Consider the following 21,065-nt stretch of genomic DNA (forward strand, 5'->3'; position numbering starts at 1 on the left):
ACATAATTATTTCTTTTTTAAAATAATTATTTTATTCTTGTTCAATTACAGTTATCTGCATTTTCCCCCCACTCCCCCAACCCCAGCCAAACCCACCTCTCGCCCTTGCTTCCACCATCCCCCTTAGTTTTGTCCATTTGTCCTTTATAGTAGTTCCTGAAAACCCTTCCCCTCATTATCCCCTCCCACCTCCCCTCTGGTTAATGTCAAATTTTCCTTAATTTCTATGTCTCTGGTTTTATTTTGCTTGCTTTTTTTGTGTTAATTGGGTTCCTTTTAAAGGTGAGATCATATGGTATTTGTCTTTCACCACCTGGCTTATTTCACTTAGCATAATGCTCTCCAGTTCCATCCATGCTGTTGCGAAGGGTAGGAGCTCCTTCTTTCTCTCTGCTATGTAGTATTCCATTGTGTAAATGTACCATAGTTTTTTGATCCATTCATTTACTGATGGGAACTTAGGTTGCTTCCAGCAGTGGGATATTGTGAATTGTGCTGCTATGAATTGGGGTGCATAGGCTCGTTTGGATCAGTGTTTCATAGTTCTTAGGATATAATCCCAGCAGTGGAATTGCTGGGTCAAAAGGCAGTTCCATTTTTTTAGTTTTCTGACAAAATTCCATACCGTTTTAAACAGTGGCTGTAACAGTCTGCATTCCCACCAACAGTGCAATAGGGTTACCTTTTCTGCACAACCTCACCAGCACTTGTTGTTTGTTGATTTGTTCGTAATGGCCATTGTGATCAGTGTGAAGTGGTATCTCATTTTGGTTTTAATTTGCATCTCTCTAGTGGCTAGTGATGCTGAACATCTTTTCATATGTCTCTGGGCCTGCTTTATCCAGACATGATTATTTCTCCATAGGCAAGTAAGTCTTCTTTAATCCTTATGATGAAAATTTCTGCAGGCCAACTACAGCACAGGTGTTAGTAAGGAACATATAAATGTTGCTATTCCTTTCAGGTCTAGGGTCAGTAATCCAATAGACAGGGATGTACCCAATTGACCTGTACGTATGCATTACTTTAGTCCTATGGAAATGCATACGCTGTTCCTGTTTGATTGCCACTGACCAGTAGTTGCAGCAACATGCAGGTGATCCCCTGAAGGTGCCAACAAGCACTTCCCTTGACTCCCTCTTACTCCACAGGCAGAATCTCCTGTGCACCCACTGTTATGTTTATACATCATTTGAGCCTTGAATACAGTCCATTTTTGACATGTGGAGCACTTCCAAAAGATAAGTATCAGGGAAACATCCAACTCATAATGTACTGTGAGGGGCAGAGAACAGTGCCCATCACACCAGTACCAGGAAGAGAGAGTGGACTAGATAAACATGGAGACCCTACCTGGAGTGAACTTCCAGGAAATATTGTATTTTCTTTTTGTTCTTTGAAATGATCAAAGCATTGAAGGCCACAAACTTTAAGTCTAACTTTGGTCACCTCCCAAAAATCTTATGCAGTGTTCTTACTTGTTATTTTGCAGTTGTTTGTTATGGCAGTTTCTATTTTATTTCCTTTCTGCCCCAAGAGTCGGACATTGTCGATAATTTCTGCCAAGTTTTGTTTATATTGCAAAGTTATTAATAAATGTGGTTCATTCTAGTTTTGCTTTGAAGTTTATTTACATGTTCTTGAAGACTTATGTGCTATGACCGAAGAGACTAACAGTTCCATTTGTAGAGTACGCCTTAGGAGAGGAGTGGTTGTGTCATCAGCTTATAGCCATTCACCTTCTCTAAAAACTGCCAGAACATATGACACACACCTTTTCCCACTCCTTGGCTTGTGGTTTCACTCAGTAATTGGTGTTCCCTGATGAAGAGAATTTCCCAGGCGTTACATAGTTGAACTTATCATTTCCTCCCCCTTTACTATTAGTGCTGTTTGAATCCTGGTGAAGAAATGTTTTGTCTACCCCAAGATCATGAATATATCTTCTACATGTTCATTTTAAAGTTCTATTATGATACCTTATACATTCAGATCACATTTAACTGGAGATTATTTCTTTTACAAATGGTATGAGATAAGGTTTAGGGAAACACTTGATATTTTGTCCTCAGCCTTTGGGTCTTAGCAAAAATGAAGGTGGTAAGAGAATGTTTTTACCAGCCTATACATGGAATTGAGCAAGTATATTATGAACAGTATCCCAGGTGAAGGGATATCTCATACAAAGGTCTGGGGAGAGGAACACAGAGTGGCTGGAGGGAAAACTAGAGTGCTAGGCAAAGATCAGGTAATGAATAGAGGGTGTGGTAATCCACCTGGTGGAGTTGGAACCTCATGGCGCAGTCAGTGGGAAACCATCACTCTCCTTGAGAACTACTGGTGAGATTTGCATTTTATAAAGCTCACTCTGGCCCCTGCATGGTGATTTATGTAAGACGAGATGGGGGACAGGAAGACCAGTGAGGAGGCTGCTGCAAGTGATAGAGAAAGTGGGTTGAGGTAAGGACAGTGGTATGCAGATGAAACAGAAGGGAAAGATTATTTGAAGGGAGGGAATTAGGAAGCAGAATCCACAGGCTCCAATGACTGACTGGACACGAGGGGTGTGATAGCCAGATCTGTGTCCTGAGTGCCTGGAGTTGGGACACTGGGGGGAGCAGACCATGAAAAGGGGAATGAGGGCCCTCTTGGCCGATAGGTCCACAGTCACCTGTCGAAACTCATAGAAGTTTCAGTCCTGTCATCCTATTCACTGTGCTCTAGACTGTCTCTTGCCCACAGCGATTCACTCTTTTAATAATCTTTGGGGGTTTATTATGTTCCAGATAACATTATAGGTACTGGGGATGACAGAGTCCCAGTGCTTGGGAAAATCACAGGTTAATAAGACAAGACTAAAAGTTAAGCAGAAAAATTCTACATCAAGATGGTAAGTACAGGCACAAACAAATATGTATAAGTTAACATTGGAGGAAGGTGGTCAAAAGGTGCAAACTTTCAATTGTAAGATTAACAAGTACTAGGGAGGCAATGTACAACATGATGACTGTAGTTACCACTGGCATATGATATCAATAGGTAGGAAAGTAGTTAAGAGAGTGCATTCTTGGAGTCCTCATCCCAAGGAAACAATTTTTTCTTTCCCTTCTTTCTTTCTTTTTATTGTATCTGTATGGGATGATAGATGTTAGCTGAACCTATTGTGGTCATCATTTCACAATATATATGTCACCCTGAGCTTAGACAGTGATGTAAGTCGATTATTTCTCAATGAAACTGGGACATAGGAAGAAAGAGAAACTTAAAGACATAAAAATTAATCATTATCCTATGACACAGGAATCCCCCCTCTGGCTTGTTATCCACAAGAATGGAAATCAGTGTCTGCAGCAGGTATTAGCACCTCAGTGTTCATGGCAGCACTATTCTCAAGAGGCAAGCCGTGGAAACTACCTAAATGTCTGTCAGCAGATGAGTGGATAAGGAAAATGGGGTATGTACATTCAATGGAATATTATTCAGCCTTAAAAAGATGAGGAAATTCTGTGATATACAACAACATGGAAGAACCTTTGAAGACATAATGCTAAGTGGAATAGGTCGTCACAGAAAGACAAATACTGCATCTTTCCATTTCCACGAGGAATCTAAAATAGTCCCACTCTTTAGAATCAGAGTCAGATGGTGGTTACTAAGGGAGGGAGAGAGATGGGGTGTTGCTACTCAGCGGGACTCAAGATTCATTTATGCAAGAGGGAGGGAAGTTCTAGCCTCCATACTGTTATGTACACATGGGGCCTATAGTTAACAGCACTGATCTGTACACTTGAGTTGTTTTAGAGTGTAGAGCCCATGTTCACTGTTCTGACCATAATAACATAACTTTAAAACAATAGAAAGAAAACCACCCGAGACTCCCATTTAATGGAATAAAATGAATGATAAGAAACACACAAAATATTCTGTAAACTAAAATGCCAAACTGCATTTAAGGAGGGTGGTCAATAAGTATTTCTGAAGTGAAGAAATGAACACATTTCTAGAAGGAGAGAACAAAGACTGAGATGTTGTTTACTTGGCACCTGAGGTTCTACTAAGGGTGGTAGAATGGTGGGATCACCAACGTCCAGATTGTTTTACGCCCAGACACGCTGTTTTATATATACGCCCAGATACGCTGTTTTATATATACTCAGAGGAAACCAGGATGGGTTCTTGGGTTCATGAAATGGGTGTCAAGAAGCAACAGTTTCTTCTTTTTCTCAGAAGGCCCTCTACCGCGACCTGTATTAACATTCAAAGGGAAATAACTGACAGTGGAGAATGAAATACTTGCGTGTTTGATCTCTGTTCTTTTTCATGCTATGTAAGCCATGGAGTGAAATGGCCCTCCACTGCTTGGCAAGACAATGAGAGTTTCTTTGACCTCCATTTCTAGGCTCCATACTGTTAACAACATCATTATTATTTATTGAGTGCTTACACTATGTCACAATTATTAGTAAGTATTTGAGATATTTCATCTAATCTCATCTCCACAGTCACCATATGAGACAAGAACTGTTGTTTTTTAAATATACTTCAGAAATGAAGAGACTGAGGCTCAGAGAAGCTTAAAAAATTACTCAAGGTCACACAACTGTGACTCAAACTGCAAAGCTTGACTCTAAGCCCTGACACCCTTTGTTCCTTTCTGAAAACAGATTTTTTCTCCCAACCTGTAACTAATTCACTACAGGTCCGTGAACCCTGAATCAATCCACTGGGGCAAGATGTGTAGCTGTAGCACTCAGACTTTTCCAAATAATAGCAGAGTAATACATAGGACCCTCAGCAGGATGTGGGGCACTATCCCATAATGAAACCATCGATATTAATGCAGACAATGCACGAACATTCTTCCATTAAGTATGGGATAATTCAACTTTACAAATATGCTCGTATCCTTTCTGATCAAATTTTACTCCCCAATTTTTGCAACAAGCTTAAGAAGAACAATCTGCTTTTCAATAGCTTTTTCTGCTTCACCACTATATATGAAGGAATGTAGACGTTTTTGAGATTACACTCCAAAGAAAAACATGGATTGTCTCTACAGCCCCAAGCCCTTTGTCCCGGATAAGTCACTGGTAGATTTTACCTGGAAAAAAAAAGCCTAAAATGGCTTTTTAAAAAAATCATTCTTTTTTTTTTTTGACAAAATTTTATTTGAATTGTTGCTCAAGTACAGTTTTCTGTCTTTTACTCCCATCCCAGCCTATTGCCCCCCAGTGCTCCTCACCTCCCTCCCATTTCTACCCCTTAGTTGTTGTCCATGTGCTTTATACATGTTCCTGTAAACCCTTCCCCTTTTCCCCTGAAATTCCCTCCCTTCTCCCATCTGGTCACTGTCAGCCTGTTCTCGATTTCCATGTCATTGTTTTTATTTTACTTGCTTGTTTGTTTTGTTGTTTAGCTTCCTGTTTGTTTTTTTTTTAATTATATTTAGTTATTTTTCAAGTACAGTTTTTTGTCTATTTTTCCCATCCCAGCCTCCCCTGCCCCTTGCTCCCCACCTCCCTCCCATTTCCACCCCCCTTAGTTCTCGTCCCTGTGTCCTTCCTATTTGTTCCTCCAAATCCCTCCCCCTTTTTCCCCTTAACTTCCCTTCCTACTCCCTTCTGGTCACTGTCCCCTTGTTCTCTATTTTACTGTCTTTGTTTTTTTTTTTTCTGCTTGCTTGTTTGTTTTGTTGTTTAGCTTCCTGTTAAAGGTGAGATCATATGGTATTTGTCTTTCAGCACCTGGCCTATTTCACTCAGCATAATGCTTTCCAGTTCCATCCATGTTGCAAATGGTATTAGCTCCTTCTTTCTCTCTGCAGCATAGAATTCCATTGTGTATATATAACACAATTTTTGGATCCATTCATTTACTGATGGGCACCTAGGTTGCTTCCAACTTTTGGCTATTGTAAATTGTGCGGCTATGAATATTGTGGTGCATAGGTTCTTTGATATTGATGTTTTAGGATTCTTTCTTTTTTATTTATTTTTTAAATTTTATTTAGTTATTTTTCAAGTACAGTTTTTTGTCTATTTTTCCCATCCTAGCCTCCCCCGCCCCTTGCTCCCCACCTCCCTCCCATTTCCACCCCCCTTAGTTCTCGTCCCTGTGTCCTTCCTATTTGTTCCTCCAAATCCCTCCCCCTTTTTCCCCTTAACTTCCCTTCCTACTACCTTCTGGTCACTGTCCCCTTGTTCTCTATTTTAGTGTCTTTTTTTCTGCTTGCTTGTTTGTTTTGTTGTTTAGCTTCCTGTTAAAGGGTGAGATCATATGGTATTTGTCTTTCAGCACCTGGCCTATTTCACTCAACATAATGCTTTCCAGTTCCATCCATGTTGTTGCAAAAGGTAGTAGCTCCTTCTTTCTCTCTGCAGCATAGAATTCCATTGTGCATATGGACCACAATTTTTGATCCATTCATTTACTGATGGGCACCTAGGTTGCTTCCAACTCTTGGCTATTGTAAATTGTGCTGCTATGAACATTGTGGTGCATAGGTTCTTTGATATTGATGTTTTAGGATTCTTAGGATATAATCCCAGCAGTGGAATTGCTGGGTCAAAAGGCAGGTCAATTTTTATTTTTCTGAGAAAATTCCATACTGTTTTCTATAATGGTTGTACCAGTCTGCACTCCCACCAACAATGAACTAAGGACCCCTTTTCCCCACAACCTCTCCAACATTTGTTGTTTGTTGCTTTGTCTATGATAGCCATCCTGACTGGTGTAAAGTGGTATCTCATTGTGGTTTTAATTTGCATCTCTCTGATAGCTAACGATATTGAGCATCTATCTCTTCATGTGTCTCTGAATGTTCTGTATGTCCTCCTTGGAGAAGTGTCTGTTCAAGTCCTTTTCCCATTTTTTAATTGGGTTGGGTGTCTTCTTAGAGTGGAGTTGTGTAAGTTCTTTGTATATTTTGGAGATTAAACCTTTGTCTGAGGTATCATTGGCAAATATGTTTTCCCATACAGTTGGTTGTCTTGCTAATTTAATACTGTTTTCTTTAGCCATGCAGAAGCTTTTTATTTTGATGAGATCCCATTTGTTTATTCCTTCCTTTTACATTCCTTACTCTAGGGGACATATCAGTAAAGAAGTTGCTGCGTGAAATATCTGAGATTTTCTTGCCAATGTTGTCCTCTAGGACTTTAATGGTGTTATGACTTACATTTAAGTCTTTTATCCACCTTGAATTTATTTTGGTGTATGGTGTAAGTCTGTGTTCAAGTTTCAGTTTTTTGCATGTAGCTGTCCAGTTCTCCCAGCACCATTTGTTGAAGAGGCTATCTTTACTCCATTTTATGTTACTGCCCCCTTTGTCGAATATTAATTGACTGTAGAGAGTTGGGTTCATTTCTGGGCTCTCTGTTCTGTTCCATTGGTCTATGTGCGTGTTTTATGCCAGTACCAGGCTGTTTTGATTACGGTGGCCTTGTAATACAGTTTGATATCAGGTATTGTGATCCCCCCTACTTTGTTCTTCTTTCTCAAAAGAGCAGCTGCTATTCGGGCTCGTTGATGATTCCATATAAATTTTCGAAGTGTTTGTTCTATGTCTGTGAAATATGCCTTTGGTACTTTAATAGGTATTGCTTTGAATCTGTATATTGCTTTGGGTAGTATGGACATTTTGATGATGTTAATTCTTCCAATCCATGAACAAGGTATATGTTTCCATTTGTTTGTGTCTTCCTGATTTCTGTTCTTCAGGGCTGTGTAGTTTTCTGCATACAGGTTTTTTACCTCCTTAGTTAGGTTTATTCCCAGATATTTTATTTTTCTTTTTGCTATATCAAATGGGATTTTTCTCTTTATTTCTGCTTCTGCTGATTCACTGTTGGTATACAAAAATGCCTTTGATTTCTGGATATTGACTTTGTATCCAGCTGTTTTGCCAAACTCATTAATTAGTTTGAGCAGTTTTTGGGTAGAGTCTATAGGATTTTCATGTACACTATCATGTCATCTGCAAACAGTGACAGTTTTGCTTCCTCCTTTCCTATTTGGATGCCTTTTATTTCCTTTTCTTGCCTGATCGCTGTGGCTAAAACTTCCAATACTATATTGAATAGAAGTGGTGAAAGTAGACAACCTTGTCTTGTTCCTGATCTTAGTGGAAAAGCTTTTAGTTTTTTTTCCCATTGAGTATGATATTGGCTGTAGGTCTCTCATATATGGCCTTTATTATTTTGAGAAATGCTCCCTGTATTCCCACTTTGCTGAGTGTTTTTATCATAAATGGGTGTTGTACCTTATTGAAAGCTTTTTCTGCATCTATTGATATGATCATGTGATTTTTGTCTTTGCTTTTGTTTATGTGATGTATTACATTTACTGATTTGCGAATATTGAACCAGCCTTGCATCCCTGGGATGAATCCTACTTGATCATGGTGTATGATCTTTTTGATATATTGTTGGATGCGGTTTGCCAATATTTTGTTGAGGATTTTAGCATCTATGTTCATCAGCGATATTGGCCTGAAGTTTTCTTTCTTTGTTGTGTCTCTATCTGGTTTTGGAATTAAGATGATGCTGGCTTCATAAAAAGAATTTGGGAGTTTTCCATCCTTCTGGATTTTTTGAAATAGTCTGTGGAGAATAGGGGTTAGCTCTTCCTTAAATACTTTGTAGAATTCTCCTGTGAAACCATCTGGTCCGGGGCTTTTGTGTGATGGGAGTTTTTTTTATTACAGCTTCAATTTCTTTTGCTGTTATTGGTGTATTTAGATTTTCTGCTTCTTTTTCACTGAGTTTTGGAAGATTGTATTTTTCTAGAAATGTGTTCATTTCCCCTAGGTTTTCAAATTTCTTGGCATACAGTTCTTCATAGTAATTTCTTACAATCTCTTCTATTTCTGTGGTATCAGTTGTAATCTCTCCTTTTTCATTTCTGATTGTGTTTATTTGTGTCCTCTCTCTTCTTTTCTTGATGAGCCTACTTAAAGGCTTGTCTATTTTGTTTATCTTCTCAAAGTACCAACTCCTGGATTCAGTGATCCTTAAAATTGTGCTTTTAGTTTCTATGTCATTTAGTTCTGCTCCGATCTTGGTTATTTTTTTCCTTCTGCTTGCTCTGGGCTGTCTTTGTTGTTGTTCCTCGAGTTCTTGCAGGCATAGGGTTAGGTTGTTTGTTTGAAATGTTTCTATTTTCTTTAGGTAGGCCTGTATTGCTATAAACTTCCCTCTCAGGACTGCCTTCGCTGTGTCCCATAAGTTTTGGGTTGTTGTGAGATCATTTTCATTTGTTTCCAGAAATGTTTTGATTTCTTCCCTAATTTCATTCTTGACCCATTCGTTGTTTAATAGCATACCATTCAGTCTTCATGTTTTTGGGTGCTTTGGGTGTTTTTCTTTGGGGTCGGTTTCTAATTTCAGTCCCTTGTGGTCAGAGAAGATGCTTGGTATGATTTCAATTTTCTTGAATTTTTTGAGGCTCGTTTTGTGTCCTATCATGTGGTCTATCTTTGAAAATGTTCCATGTGCATTTGAAAAGAATGTGTATTTAGCTTCTTTGGGATGAAAGGCTCTATATATATCAGTTAAGTCCATTTCATCTAGGGTGTTGTTTAATGCCACAATATCTTTGTTGATAATTTGTTTGGAAGATCTGTCCATTTTTGATAGTGGGGTGTTCAAATCCCCTACTATAATTGTGTTGCTGTCAATATCTTTCTTGAAGTCCTCGAAGATTTTCTTGATATATTTGGGTGCCCCTATGTTTGGTGCATATATGTTTACAATGTTAATGTCTTCTTGGTGGATTCTTCCCTTGAGTATAATGAAGTGACCTTCTGGGTCTCTCTTTATAGCCTTTTTTTGAAGTTTATTTTGTCTGATATGAGAATTGCTACCCCAGCTTTTTTTTTCTTGTCCGTTTGCTTGGAAAACTTGTTTTCAGCCTTTCACTTTTAGTCTGTGATGGTCTTTTGTCCTGAGGTGGGTCTCTTGTAGGCAGCATATGTGTGGGTCATGCTTTCTTATCCATTGAGCTATTCTGTGTCTTTTGATTGGAGAATTTAATCCATTTACGTTTAAGGTTATTATGATAGGTACTTATTCATTGCCATTTTTGTACCTGTATTCCTCTCTGTCTCCCTCTTATCCTTCCTTCCCTTAAAGCAGTCCTTTTAGTATTTCTTGTAGAGCTGGTTTGGTGGAGGCATATTCTTTTAGACTTCTTTTGTCTTGGAAGCTCTTTATTTGGCCATCTATCTTGATTGAGAGCCTTGCTGGGTAAAGTAGCCTTGGTTGTAGGGCTCTGGTTCTCATTACTTGAAATATTTCTGGCCATTCTCTTCTTGCTTGAAGTGTTTCCATGGAGAAGTCAGTAGCTAACCTTATTGGGGCTCCCTTGTATGTTATTTCTTTTTTCTCCCTTGCTGCCTTTAAGATTCTCTCTTTGTCTTGGAATTTTGCCATTTTGATGATGATGTGTCTTGAAGTGGGCCTCCTTGGGTTCCTCTTGGTTGGGACTCTCTGTGATTCCTGGATTTGTGTGACTTTTTCTTTTGTCAAATTAGGATAAATTTTCTCATTACTCTTTCAAATACGTTTTCTATCCCTTGTTCTTCTTCTTCTCCTTCTGGTATTCCTATTATTCGGATATTATTACATTTCATATTGTCTTGCATTTCTCTTAATCCCTCTTCATTCTTTCTGAGCCTCTTTACATTTTCTTGCTCTTTCTGTGAGATGCTTTGTACCTTGTCCTCCAACTCACTAATCCTATCCTCCGCTTCATCTATCCTACTTTGGAAACTTTCTTACTGTACTTCAATTCGGAAATTGTATTCTTCATTTCCTCTTGTCTCTTGCTGATAGTTTCCATTCTCCTTTTTGATGTTGCTGTAGTTTGCAGAGAGATCATTATAGTTCCCCCTGTAGTTTCTGGTAGTTCACTGTGAGCTCTTTTGAACTTTGTAATAACCAGTGCTTTGAATTCACTGTCTGATAGTTGATCAGCGTCTCTTTCATCTAACATTCTTTCTGAAGTTTCTGCCTTTTCTTTCATTTGGGGATTGTTTCTTTGTCTTCCCATTGTTTGAGACTTTTCTTGTTAGTCTCTGCTTCCAAAATTGATCTGTTCTGAAACACTGGTTTTATGGTGTAAACTTCTGTGGTATGATCCTTGTGAAGTTCAGTGGTGCAGACTCCTTGAAGTTTCTTGATGTTCTTCGTCTCCACCTACACTCACACTGGTCCTCGCGCTGGTCCCTGCGTTGGTCGCCTACCACTGCTGAATGTCCCAGCTCTAGTAGCTGCCTCCTCAAGCACCCAGGCCCGTTACTACGGTAGTGGCACAGGATCTGAGAACTTCCCAGCTCCCATAGCTGGCTCCTCTGCTGCGTCACAGGGGCCTGGAGAGTCCCGGCTTCCGTACCTGACTCCCCGGCATCCAGTCCCGTCGCTGTGGCAGTGGCACAGGATCTGTGAACGTCCCGGCTCCCATAGCTGGCTCCTCAGGGTCCAGGCCTGTCTCTTTGGCGGCGTCACAGGGGCCTTTGGTGTCCCAGCTCCTGCAACTGACCCTTCCATTGCCCAGACCGGTAGCTATGGCATGGGCACAACGGTGTCCCCGCTCCAGTTCCTGACTCCTCTGTGTCCCAGGACCGTCACAGGGGCTTGGAGTGTCTGGCTCCCGTACCTGACTCCCCGGCTCCCAGGCCTGTTGCTCTGGGGGCAGCACAGGGGCCGCATGAGACCCAGCTCCAGTAGCTGACTCTGCCGCCGTCTGGTGTTTCAGCATCGGTCACAATCTCTGGTCTTTTAATTTCATAAATGCTGGGTAACCGATGGTTTATTGTGCTGTTTCTCTATAGATCTGCCAGGATTTTCACCCATGAGTACAGGAGCTAGTATCAGCTCCATCTTACTCCGTCGCCATCTTCCCAGCATCCTAAAAAATCATTCTTAATGTGTAATTTTTTAACAATTTCATTCTTCATGGGTAATGATATCTTCAAATAACCTTAAGGCAACCATGAAATCTTGCTGTTATTTTGTACTCAAGCTACACACTAAGTATTTGTCTGATCACTAAGGACAAAGCAGTCGGCATATGATAGGTGTGGATATGATATGTTTGCAGGTTTGTCATTAAAACAAATGAACATTCAAAGAAATGAAAAACAAAAAGTTAATAAGAGCTGTAGAAAAAAAAAAAAAAGAAAAGCCATCCCAGGCATCCAAGCCCACCTTCCAAAGAGAGACAGGCCTAAAAGGATTTGTAACATTCATAATCTTCATGGAATATGCAATTCTTAATTTTTAAAAAAGATACACTTTAGCCCCAGCTGGTGTAGCTCAGTGGACTAAGTGTAGGCCTGTGAACCAAAGGGTCACCAGTTTGATTCCCAGTCAGGCCACATGCCTGGGTTACAGGCCAGGTAGCCGGTGTGGGGTGCATGAGAGGCAACCACACATTGATGTTCCACTCCCTCTCTTTCTCCCTGCCTTCCTCTGTCTCTAAAAACAAAATAAATGTATTTAAAATACACTTTATCTTTTTTAGAGCAGGTTTAGGTTCATAGCAAAATTAAGCAGAAGGCACAGATTTTCCATATGTCCTGACCCCACATACACACAGCCTCCTATGTTATCAACATCTCCTGCCCAAGTGGTACATTTGCTACAACTGAAGAACCTGCGTTGACACATCATTATCACTCAGACTCCCTGGTTTATATTACGGTTGGTTCACTATGGGTGTTATAAATCCCATGAGTTTGGACGAAAGTATAATGTATCCACCATTATAGTATCATAGAGAGTAGATTCACAGCCCTAAAAATCCTGTGCGCTCTATAATTATTCTTATTTTAAACTGTGCAGGAGCACAACAAATTTAAGAAGCTTTCCCAATTCCCTATAGAAAGCCAAAAGAAAAGTGATTCCAAAACCTGACAAAATAAGCACAAAGAGGGACAACTGTAGACCAATTCCACTTACGAAGATGCAAAAAATAATCTGAATGAAAAATAAGCAAATAGATCAGGCAGCACATTAAAAGAATTATACATCACTTCCTCAAACTAACAATAGCTCAATATTAAGAAACCAATTCATATTTTCTCCACATTCATAATTCAAAGAAAAAAAACTACATGAGAATCTTGAGGTTGTTGAAGAAACATTGGAAAAATCCATCACGCCTTATTTTAAATATCACTCCTTTAGCAATCGGGTATTTCAAAACAAATGTCAGTGCCCTGCATTCCCAATAAAACAAGAACCAAATAAGGGTTATAATGAGTCTTCTTGTATTATAAGATACTCATTTTAGAACATTTTAACATTTATGAAATAAAGGTGATAACCATGCATACTTGAGGTTTCTGTTATTAAATGAACGATGTGCATTAAAGTGGATGGTAGTCTTAGAATTGAGGAAATCTTTTTTTGAAAGGGTCAGAAATAATGTATTTTGTAGATTCTAAAATCTGCTTTTAAGATTCTGAAGTCATACTATTTCTTATTATACCTGTCAAAATTGACTGAAAAGAAGTTGTGGTACATATATGCAATGGAATATTAGCTGGCCATAGAAAGAAATGAAACCTTACCATTTGTGACAACGTGGAAGGACCTAGAGGATATTATGAGGATATTGTGCTGAGTGAAAGAAGTGAGACAGAGAAAGACAAAGACTATATGATTTCACTTATATGCAGACTATATAGAACAAAATAAATGAACAAACAAAACTGAAGCAGACTCATAGATTTCAGGGATCAGACTGATGGTTGCCACAGGGGAGAGGGGTCCGGGGGATGGATGAAAAGGTGAGTGGACTAACAAGTACAAATTGGTAGTCATAAAATAGTCATGGGAATGTAAAATACAGCATAGGGAATATAGTCAATAATATTGGAATAACTATGTACAGTGCCAAGAGGGTACTTAAAACAGAGTATATGATGGTCTAACAACTATGCTGCACATCTGAAAATAATAGGAAATCATATTGGCTGTAAACTGTAATTGAAAAATAAAATTTAGAAGAAGATGTGGTACACACGTATATCCAAAGGCATAGTACACTGCCATTTTGTCAACCAAGTTTCTTCTCACCATCTCTGTATAGTCTCTTTTTGAGGCTCTCAGCTGGAACTCATTCAAGCTACAAATAAGCCATCCAGAACTCACCCAAGGGCACCATCTCAGGGCCTTTCCTAAACACCAGGCTCTTATTTCTGGCCTCATGTTGCCTTCTGCTGTTTGTGTGGGGCGCTGCTAGGACGTCTCCATCCCACAGCTCCAGGTAGAATGTGGGGCCAGGTGCCATTCTGCTTTGGGATTCCCAACCTCTCTTGGATCTCTGTCCATATTTCCTATCCTGATATTCTTCCCTTACCTTCCAAGTCTGTCAACACTCCACTTTTTCTGTCCAGTGACACTGCCTACAGTCATACAGGTTTGCGTACCTGGGGAGAAGCTCCTGAGAGAGAGAGCCTGGTAGTTGAGGCGGGATGTGATGGGAAACACGGAGCTACCAGGAGTGGAGTCAAGCACATTGGGGCAGGCTAGGGCCTTGGATGGAGGAGTGAAACAGGGCAAGGATGGCAGGCAAGCAGGTCCAAAACCCTGCAAAGCATATCCAGGTAGAAGATGGAGCTCTGACAGGGGAAAAGGGACAGAAATCCATTGGGAAGTAGTGAAGCAGGGAGAGAGGCAGCATCCACAGCACTAAGCTTTCCAGGGGAAAAGGAAGGAAATTCTCTCCATGTTTCAAATTCAAAAGTATTTCAAATTAAAAAGTTGGAGGGTGCATTAAAAATAAAAGTTAAGGGTTAAGATAAACATAACACATTGTGCTTGAGTTGGTAAATTCTCAGAGGGGCATAGATGAACATTTCTGGAAACTACATGCATAATTTTTGAACAAATAAATTAATGGATGGTGGATGGTGGGAGCAAGGTTTCTCCTCACTGTTGTTGAGGGAAGTTATAATTAAGCAAGAAGAGACAGCTAGAATGATTCACGTGGCAATGGGTTAAAGTTGGAGACACCAGCATAAGTTCATATTTATCTTAATATAGACACAGGCATATAGGTGTAGAAATATTTATAGATAATGTGTGTGTACACCTTACATTAGTTTCCTATTGCCACTGTAACAAATTACCAAAAACTGAGTGACTTAAAAGAGAAAAAAGTTTTCTCTTAGTGTTATGAGTGTCAAAAGTCTGAAGTCAGGTTGTTAGTAGATCTGCATTCCTGCTGGAGGCTCCAAGTGAGAATCTGTTTATTTCCTGGTCTTTTTAGCTTCAGAGGCCATTTGCATTCCTTGGTTCATGACTCCTTTCATCTCTCCAATTTCTTTCTTCCATAGTAATATCTGCTACTACTCACTCTGCTCCTCCTGTCCATCTTTTATAAGGACTTGCAGTGAGTTCAGGGATTTTTTTTTGGTGGGCTGGGGATTGTTATCAAAGAAGAGACAGGACCATTAGAGGTGGTAGTAGCACCCCAGCTTTCTTTGGGCAGTTCTTGGACAGACCAGTGTGAGACGGGAAGTCCCTCCCAGCAAGAGGCCTTCCAGAGATAGAGGCACAGGGCTACCACCCAGATGCAGAATAGGCCAAGGGAATTCCCAGGGAAGAAGAGGGGAGTCAGAGAGGGGGCTTACATTTATTTCTACATGACGTCACTCAGCAGCTCATTGAGGAGTGTCTGGATCAGCTACTCCGGAGGGCAGCAGCAGTTTAGGGTCTTCTGTAGCCCCAGGATTTGACTTATTTGTGGTTAGCAGGGGTTGGGTAAATCTTTGTGGAGTATGTAAAGTAGGTAGGCTCCAGATGGCTTTAAAATATTGTGGGTGGACTATATTTAAAGTGTTATGATGTATGAGAATTTGAGTCTGGCAGCAGTGGGCTTTGGGCTGATGGTCCTAGTCTGCTCTGAAGAAGTAAACAACACAGGGACTCATGGGGAGGGCCTCTTCTCCCAAGTCTCCCAGGGAATTGGCCCTTCAGGTTTCCTTCCACTGGCTTTTCCAGATGAAAACTTCACTTCCCTTTGGGGCTGAAGGCTTCTCCCCAAACCCTCCCGAATGAACATGCCCTCACAGGGCCCGTGGATAAAGAGGCATGCAGAGAGAGGCAAGGAATACCACAAAAACAGGGCACTAGCGTAACAGCAAGGGGGACAAGTCTCGAACCATCTAAAGCTGGTGGAGATGCACTACTTCTTGGAGGGAAGCCGAGAGCCCCACTTCCTGCACTGTGCCCTCACAACACTCAAGGAATCACCACTTTGGTGCCCACAGCTCACTGGGTGCAGTGCCCAGTGTTGAGGTCCCAAACAGATGTTGAAAAGGGACAATCCCGAAGGAGCCCCGGATAAAGTTAGGCTGACCAGGAACTAAAGTTAGGCTGACCAGCAACAGGGGAATTTTTACTTCCTAAAAGGGCTAACCGCCAACTACACAAAGAGCCTTTTGAATTTCCCTAATAAGCCAATGGCAATCAGCTGTTTAGAGCTAGCCAACAGCTAACAGCCACATCTGCTTCTGTTCAAAGCTTGCTTGCATACCCCTATATAAGGACATAGCTGTAAGCGCCGGGGCGCGGCTCTCATCTGCAGCTCTCCTGAGTATAGTGTCCTTGGACACTCAGAGAGCTCGCCCCTGCGCAGGTAAAACTTGGCCAATAAAGTAACATCTTGAAAATTCTGAAAGTCTCCGAACCTCTGTTTCTCGTGACGGCGGATGCAACACCCAGCGCTCAGGCACTCGGCCACCCAGTGGACCTCATCTCTGAGACCCACCAAGGCCAAGGCACCTCAGCCATTTGTGCTGGGCCAGAATTTGGATCCTTGGTCTGGACTTGGTGCTGCTGGCCACCAGCCGATGGATGCCACTCACCCTCCCAAAGGGCCAGAGTGCCTTCGCAGGTGGATGCAGCTGGTTTTCAGACCCACCAGATGCCCCGGGAGCCCGATGGAAGCTCTCAGAGGAGAGAAGCTTCTGATTCAGCTTCCAGGAGGTCAGTGGAGAAACCCTTGGGTCACTCCTGGAGCTTTGCCATGGGTGGGTGTCTTTGGCCTGAGATGCCCTTCATGAAGCACATCCTGGAGCTGCTGGTATTGGAGCAGTTGCTTACCACCCTGTCCCAGGAAGTCCACAGCAGTGTGTAGAGCTGCCCCAAAGCTGTGACTCTCAGAGTACAGGCAGTGAGAATTTGTGAGACTGAGGGAAGAGGGGAGTGAGAGAGAGGTTTCACCTGTGGTTGGTGGGCTCCAAAGACGGCAACACCACAGAGTCTTACTTCCCCACTTGGATTGTCTTGATTGGCCTCAGTAGACCTTACCTGGCCAAGTGACCTTTTGTAGTTTAGCCTGAAACTTCCATGCCTCAGATTTCCCGCCAAAAGCACAGAGTGAATAGTGAAGGATGCCTGTTTTTACAGGGAGGCAGTGTGGCTACTGTAACAGTTAGTGTTGGCTGTGGAATTAGATCAAAGGGGTTCAAATCCTGGCTCTGCCCACTGGCTGTGTGACTTTTGGCAAGTTACTCTTCCTCCTTGGGCCTCAATTTCACCCGTGGCAAAATGGCTTCTGGGGTTGTTTTGAGGATTAAAAAGACAGTAGCATGTATGTTTTGATCACACTGCTGGCACCTAGTTAGAGCTTAAAACTGTTAGCTAGCCTGGTGTAGTGGTGGGCGCCCATAGTCACAGTGACTCAGGAGGAGAGGTGAACCTGTCCTCAGGCCACATCAGCCACTAGAACTCATCTCCAAAAGAGTCCCCCAAGCTGTAAAGGAGACAGGGGAGGAACAGTTATTTGGCCAGGTGGGAGGCAAGAAGGGCTTTGGAATGGCCTCCCTGACACCAGCAGGATGGAGCATAGCTGCTAACAAGAAAGCATTTCCAAAGTCAAGGTTCTTAATATGGAGCGAAAGACCTCGGAAATGGTGGTTCAGGTCTTTCTGGATGAGGGAGGAATCTCTTAAAACGGTCCCTCTTTGAAATTAAACTTTAAACTTTGACATTGCTAAAATTAACAATGCACTTGAAAGAAATAGAGAGGTCTCCTTTACCCCTTCACCTCATTTCCCTAAAGGTAACATCTTGCAAAACTGTAGTACAATATACAATCAGGATATAGGCATTAATACAGTCTGGATACAGAACAGTTCATCACCACAAGCCTCCCTCTTGTTGCTCTTTTATAGACTCACCCATGTCCTGTCTTTCCCGTCCACTCCTCTCCCACCCATTCCCACATCCCTCACTGCTGGCCACCACTGATCTGTCCTCCCTTTTTATAATGTTCTCATTTTAAGAACATTTCTACCCTCATCTGAGGATATATGTATTGATTTTTGAGAGAGAGAGAGAGAGAGAGACAAACTCTATTGGTTGCTGCCCATACATGACCCAACCTGGGACCAAACCCACAATGTAGGCCAAACCCGAAATCTAGGTATGTGTCCTGAACAGGGATTAAACCTGCAACCTTTTAGTGCACAGGAAGGTGCTCCAACCAACTGAGCCACACAGCCAGGGCTCAAGAATATTTTATAAATGGGAATGGCATCTGTACCTCTGCCTCTGGTACTTTCTTCCCCTGAATTCCCTCCCATGCCTTCCTCCTCTGAACATATCAATACCTTTCCATTTAAAGTTATGCCCTCAGAGGATCCTGATAGACCTCAAGTTTAACTTGTTCCCTGGACTAAAGCTGAATTAGAGCCATTGTTGAAGAATTTCCCAAGGTAACTGAGGATCCTCACAAGTTCGCTGGAAAATGCGATATTTTTATTCAGACCTTTCAGCCTGGGTCTTCTGATTTATAGCAGCTAACTCGTGTGCCAGTTGGTGAAGGGCAGGCTCACCACTAGATGACAATTCCTTGATGGGAACATCCCGGAAGGGATTTCGAAAAACAAACCTCTAATTTGGGGAAGAAGCTGGAACACTAGCTTTGAGTAATTACAGTAGCTATCCCAAAGTCTGTTGATTGGAGCAAAATTCAGACATGCTCAAAAAAGGCTCACAAATTTGTTCATGAGTATTATAATCGATGTCAGGTAATTTTTCAAGAAAATTCTGGTCTTCCTTCAGACACTGATTCCACTTGGGTGACCTTTAACTCTTTGTGTGTTAATCTTGCCGTTTTAGTTAAAAGGACCAGGATGGAATGGGAAACCATGTCCACCCTAGATTTGGTTAATTTGTCCCATCAGCTTGCTTGTAGTCTACATGAGCTGCCTAGAAGATTGCCAAGATTTTTAATTTTCAGCCCTGGCAAAGGAAGGCCCTGGCTTATATGAAACCAAAAGACTCCAAGCTTCTGCTCTTATTGCAGAGTTGGAACACTGGAAAAGGGATAGTTGCAAGTTTAAGCACTTCAGGTGCTCTCAGCCTTCTAACCAATCTTACCAAAGTCTTCCTGTTCTCCAGTGATGGGTCTCTGAGGAAGTGCAGGGACTTGACCCAATCCCCCTTCTTAATTGACTTGGAAAAACTGTTCTTCAAGTTGGTAATGAATCTATCTCTGTCCTTATTGACACTGGTGCTACACTCAGTTTCCTACTCACCTTATATGAAACGGTCCCTGCCTCAGAGTAGTAAAATAGTTCAAGAAGTGGGAATTTCAAGTTTCTCAACAAGTTCTTGCCTCTGCACCTATTTTTTTTTTGCTTAGTCCCTTGAAGAGATATATAGACTTTCCTCCTTAGTTCTTCTGCCCATATTCATTTATTAAGCTGAGACTTCCTAGAGAAGTATTGTGCTATTAATTCTTTCTCTTTGCCATCCATTCTATTTTTACTGGGTGTGGGAAGATGGTTGCTGGATGCCAGTAAACCAGTCCTGAATTTGTCACTTTTCTTTGAGTGATGGGCTTCCGGGTGCCTACGGCTACTTCCATTCAGGAGCCTGTCTTGGGACAGGCACCAGCACTTACTGCTACTTACATTCCCACGTACATGGATGAACAGTGGCCCTGTGCATGTGCCAGTGCCTGTGTCTATTCCCAGGTCCTCAGCCACCTCTGTGCTGGAGGGAACCCATCAAAGCCAGAGCACCCAAAGAAGCCTGCTACCTGCACCCACATTAGTAGTCCCCGCATCAGGTCACCTGGGACTCAGTTCCTGCCCAACCCTAACTTGCTGAGTTCTTTTGGCAGGTCCTGCAGCTAGCTGTCCCAGAGGTTCAGACCACCTAGGCTTCACCCTGACCTGCTCTCAGTAAGGCAGAGAGGCGTTTTCTTCTTTAGAGCTCTGGGAGAGGGGTGACAGGGACCTCCTCTAGGCCTAGTGGTAAAAGTGGGGATGGGAATTCTTGTAAATTTCCTGTGGCAGGGATCAAGATTCTATACCATTTGTGGCAGGAAATTCATGCCCAAGCTTGCTAAAAATGCTGATTTCCGTGCCACACCTGAAACCCTGAGGTGCTGACCCTTCTGTGGAATCCAACGAGGACCCTTTAATAAGTGTTCCTGGGATTTCACCTGTCCTTGTTATAACATTTCCGTTTTTACTCTTTTGGAGTTTATGCCTTATGTCATGGGAGACCTCAAACTCAACACACACAATGCACTAAATAGAATTATTATATTATTAAAATATCTCAAAAATTAAATAGTTACCATATGAACCAGCACTTTCACTCCCTAGTATAGGTACAAGACAACTCAAACCACGTGTCCACACAAGCAATTGTACACGTATTCATAAAAGCCTCTTTTTAGAGGAAAAAACATGTATGCCCATCCCTTGATTATTGAATAAACAAAGTGGTCTATCTGTGTAATGGAGGGGTATTTAGCCATATAAAAACATGAAGCTGAGCTTTGGGTGGGTCGTGAAGACATTTTTCTATGTGAAGGAAGCCAGTCACAAAGCAGTATGCATTCGTTGTATGACTCCATATGTAGGAAAAGCACAGACTAGGCAAACCCCAAGAACCAAAACTGAGATTGGTGGTCGAGGAGGCTGCTGGTGTTGAAGATAATGATGATGATTCCTGATGGTTATCTCTATTTGGGGGGGGGAGATGTTGAAAAGTTCCTGGAATTTGTAGTGATGTTGTTTGCAGATGAATATA

The 21,065-nt window shown here is 41.6% G+C and overlaps 1 protein-coding gene across 1 annotated transcript in view; it reads left to right on the plus strand.

The window, feature by feature from the left end:
• The window catches only part of LOC119049312 (zinc finger protein 449-like), a 32,709-nt gene extending 15,561 nt beyond the window's left edge, over positions 1-17,148 (plus strand). Inside the window, exon 6 of the mRNA XM_037145288.2 lies at positions 16,906-17,148. Within this exon, the coding sequence (XP_037001183.2) occupies positions 16,906-17,148 (243 nt within the window). The remainder of the gene's footprint in view (positions 1-16,905) is intronic.
• The last annotated feature ends 3,917 nt before the right edge of the window (positions 17,149-21,065 follow it).

The sequence above is a fragment of the Artibeus jamaicensis genome, unplaced genomic scaffold, assembly GCF_021234435.1.
Source record: "Artibeus jamaicensis isolate MK-2021 breed Jamaican fruit bat unplaced genomic scaffold, CSHL_Jam_final contig_240, whole genome shotgun sequence".
Taxonomy (NCBI): Eukaryota; Metazoa; Chordata; class Mammalia; order Chiroptera; family Phyllostomidae; genus Artibeus; species Artibeus jamaicensis.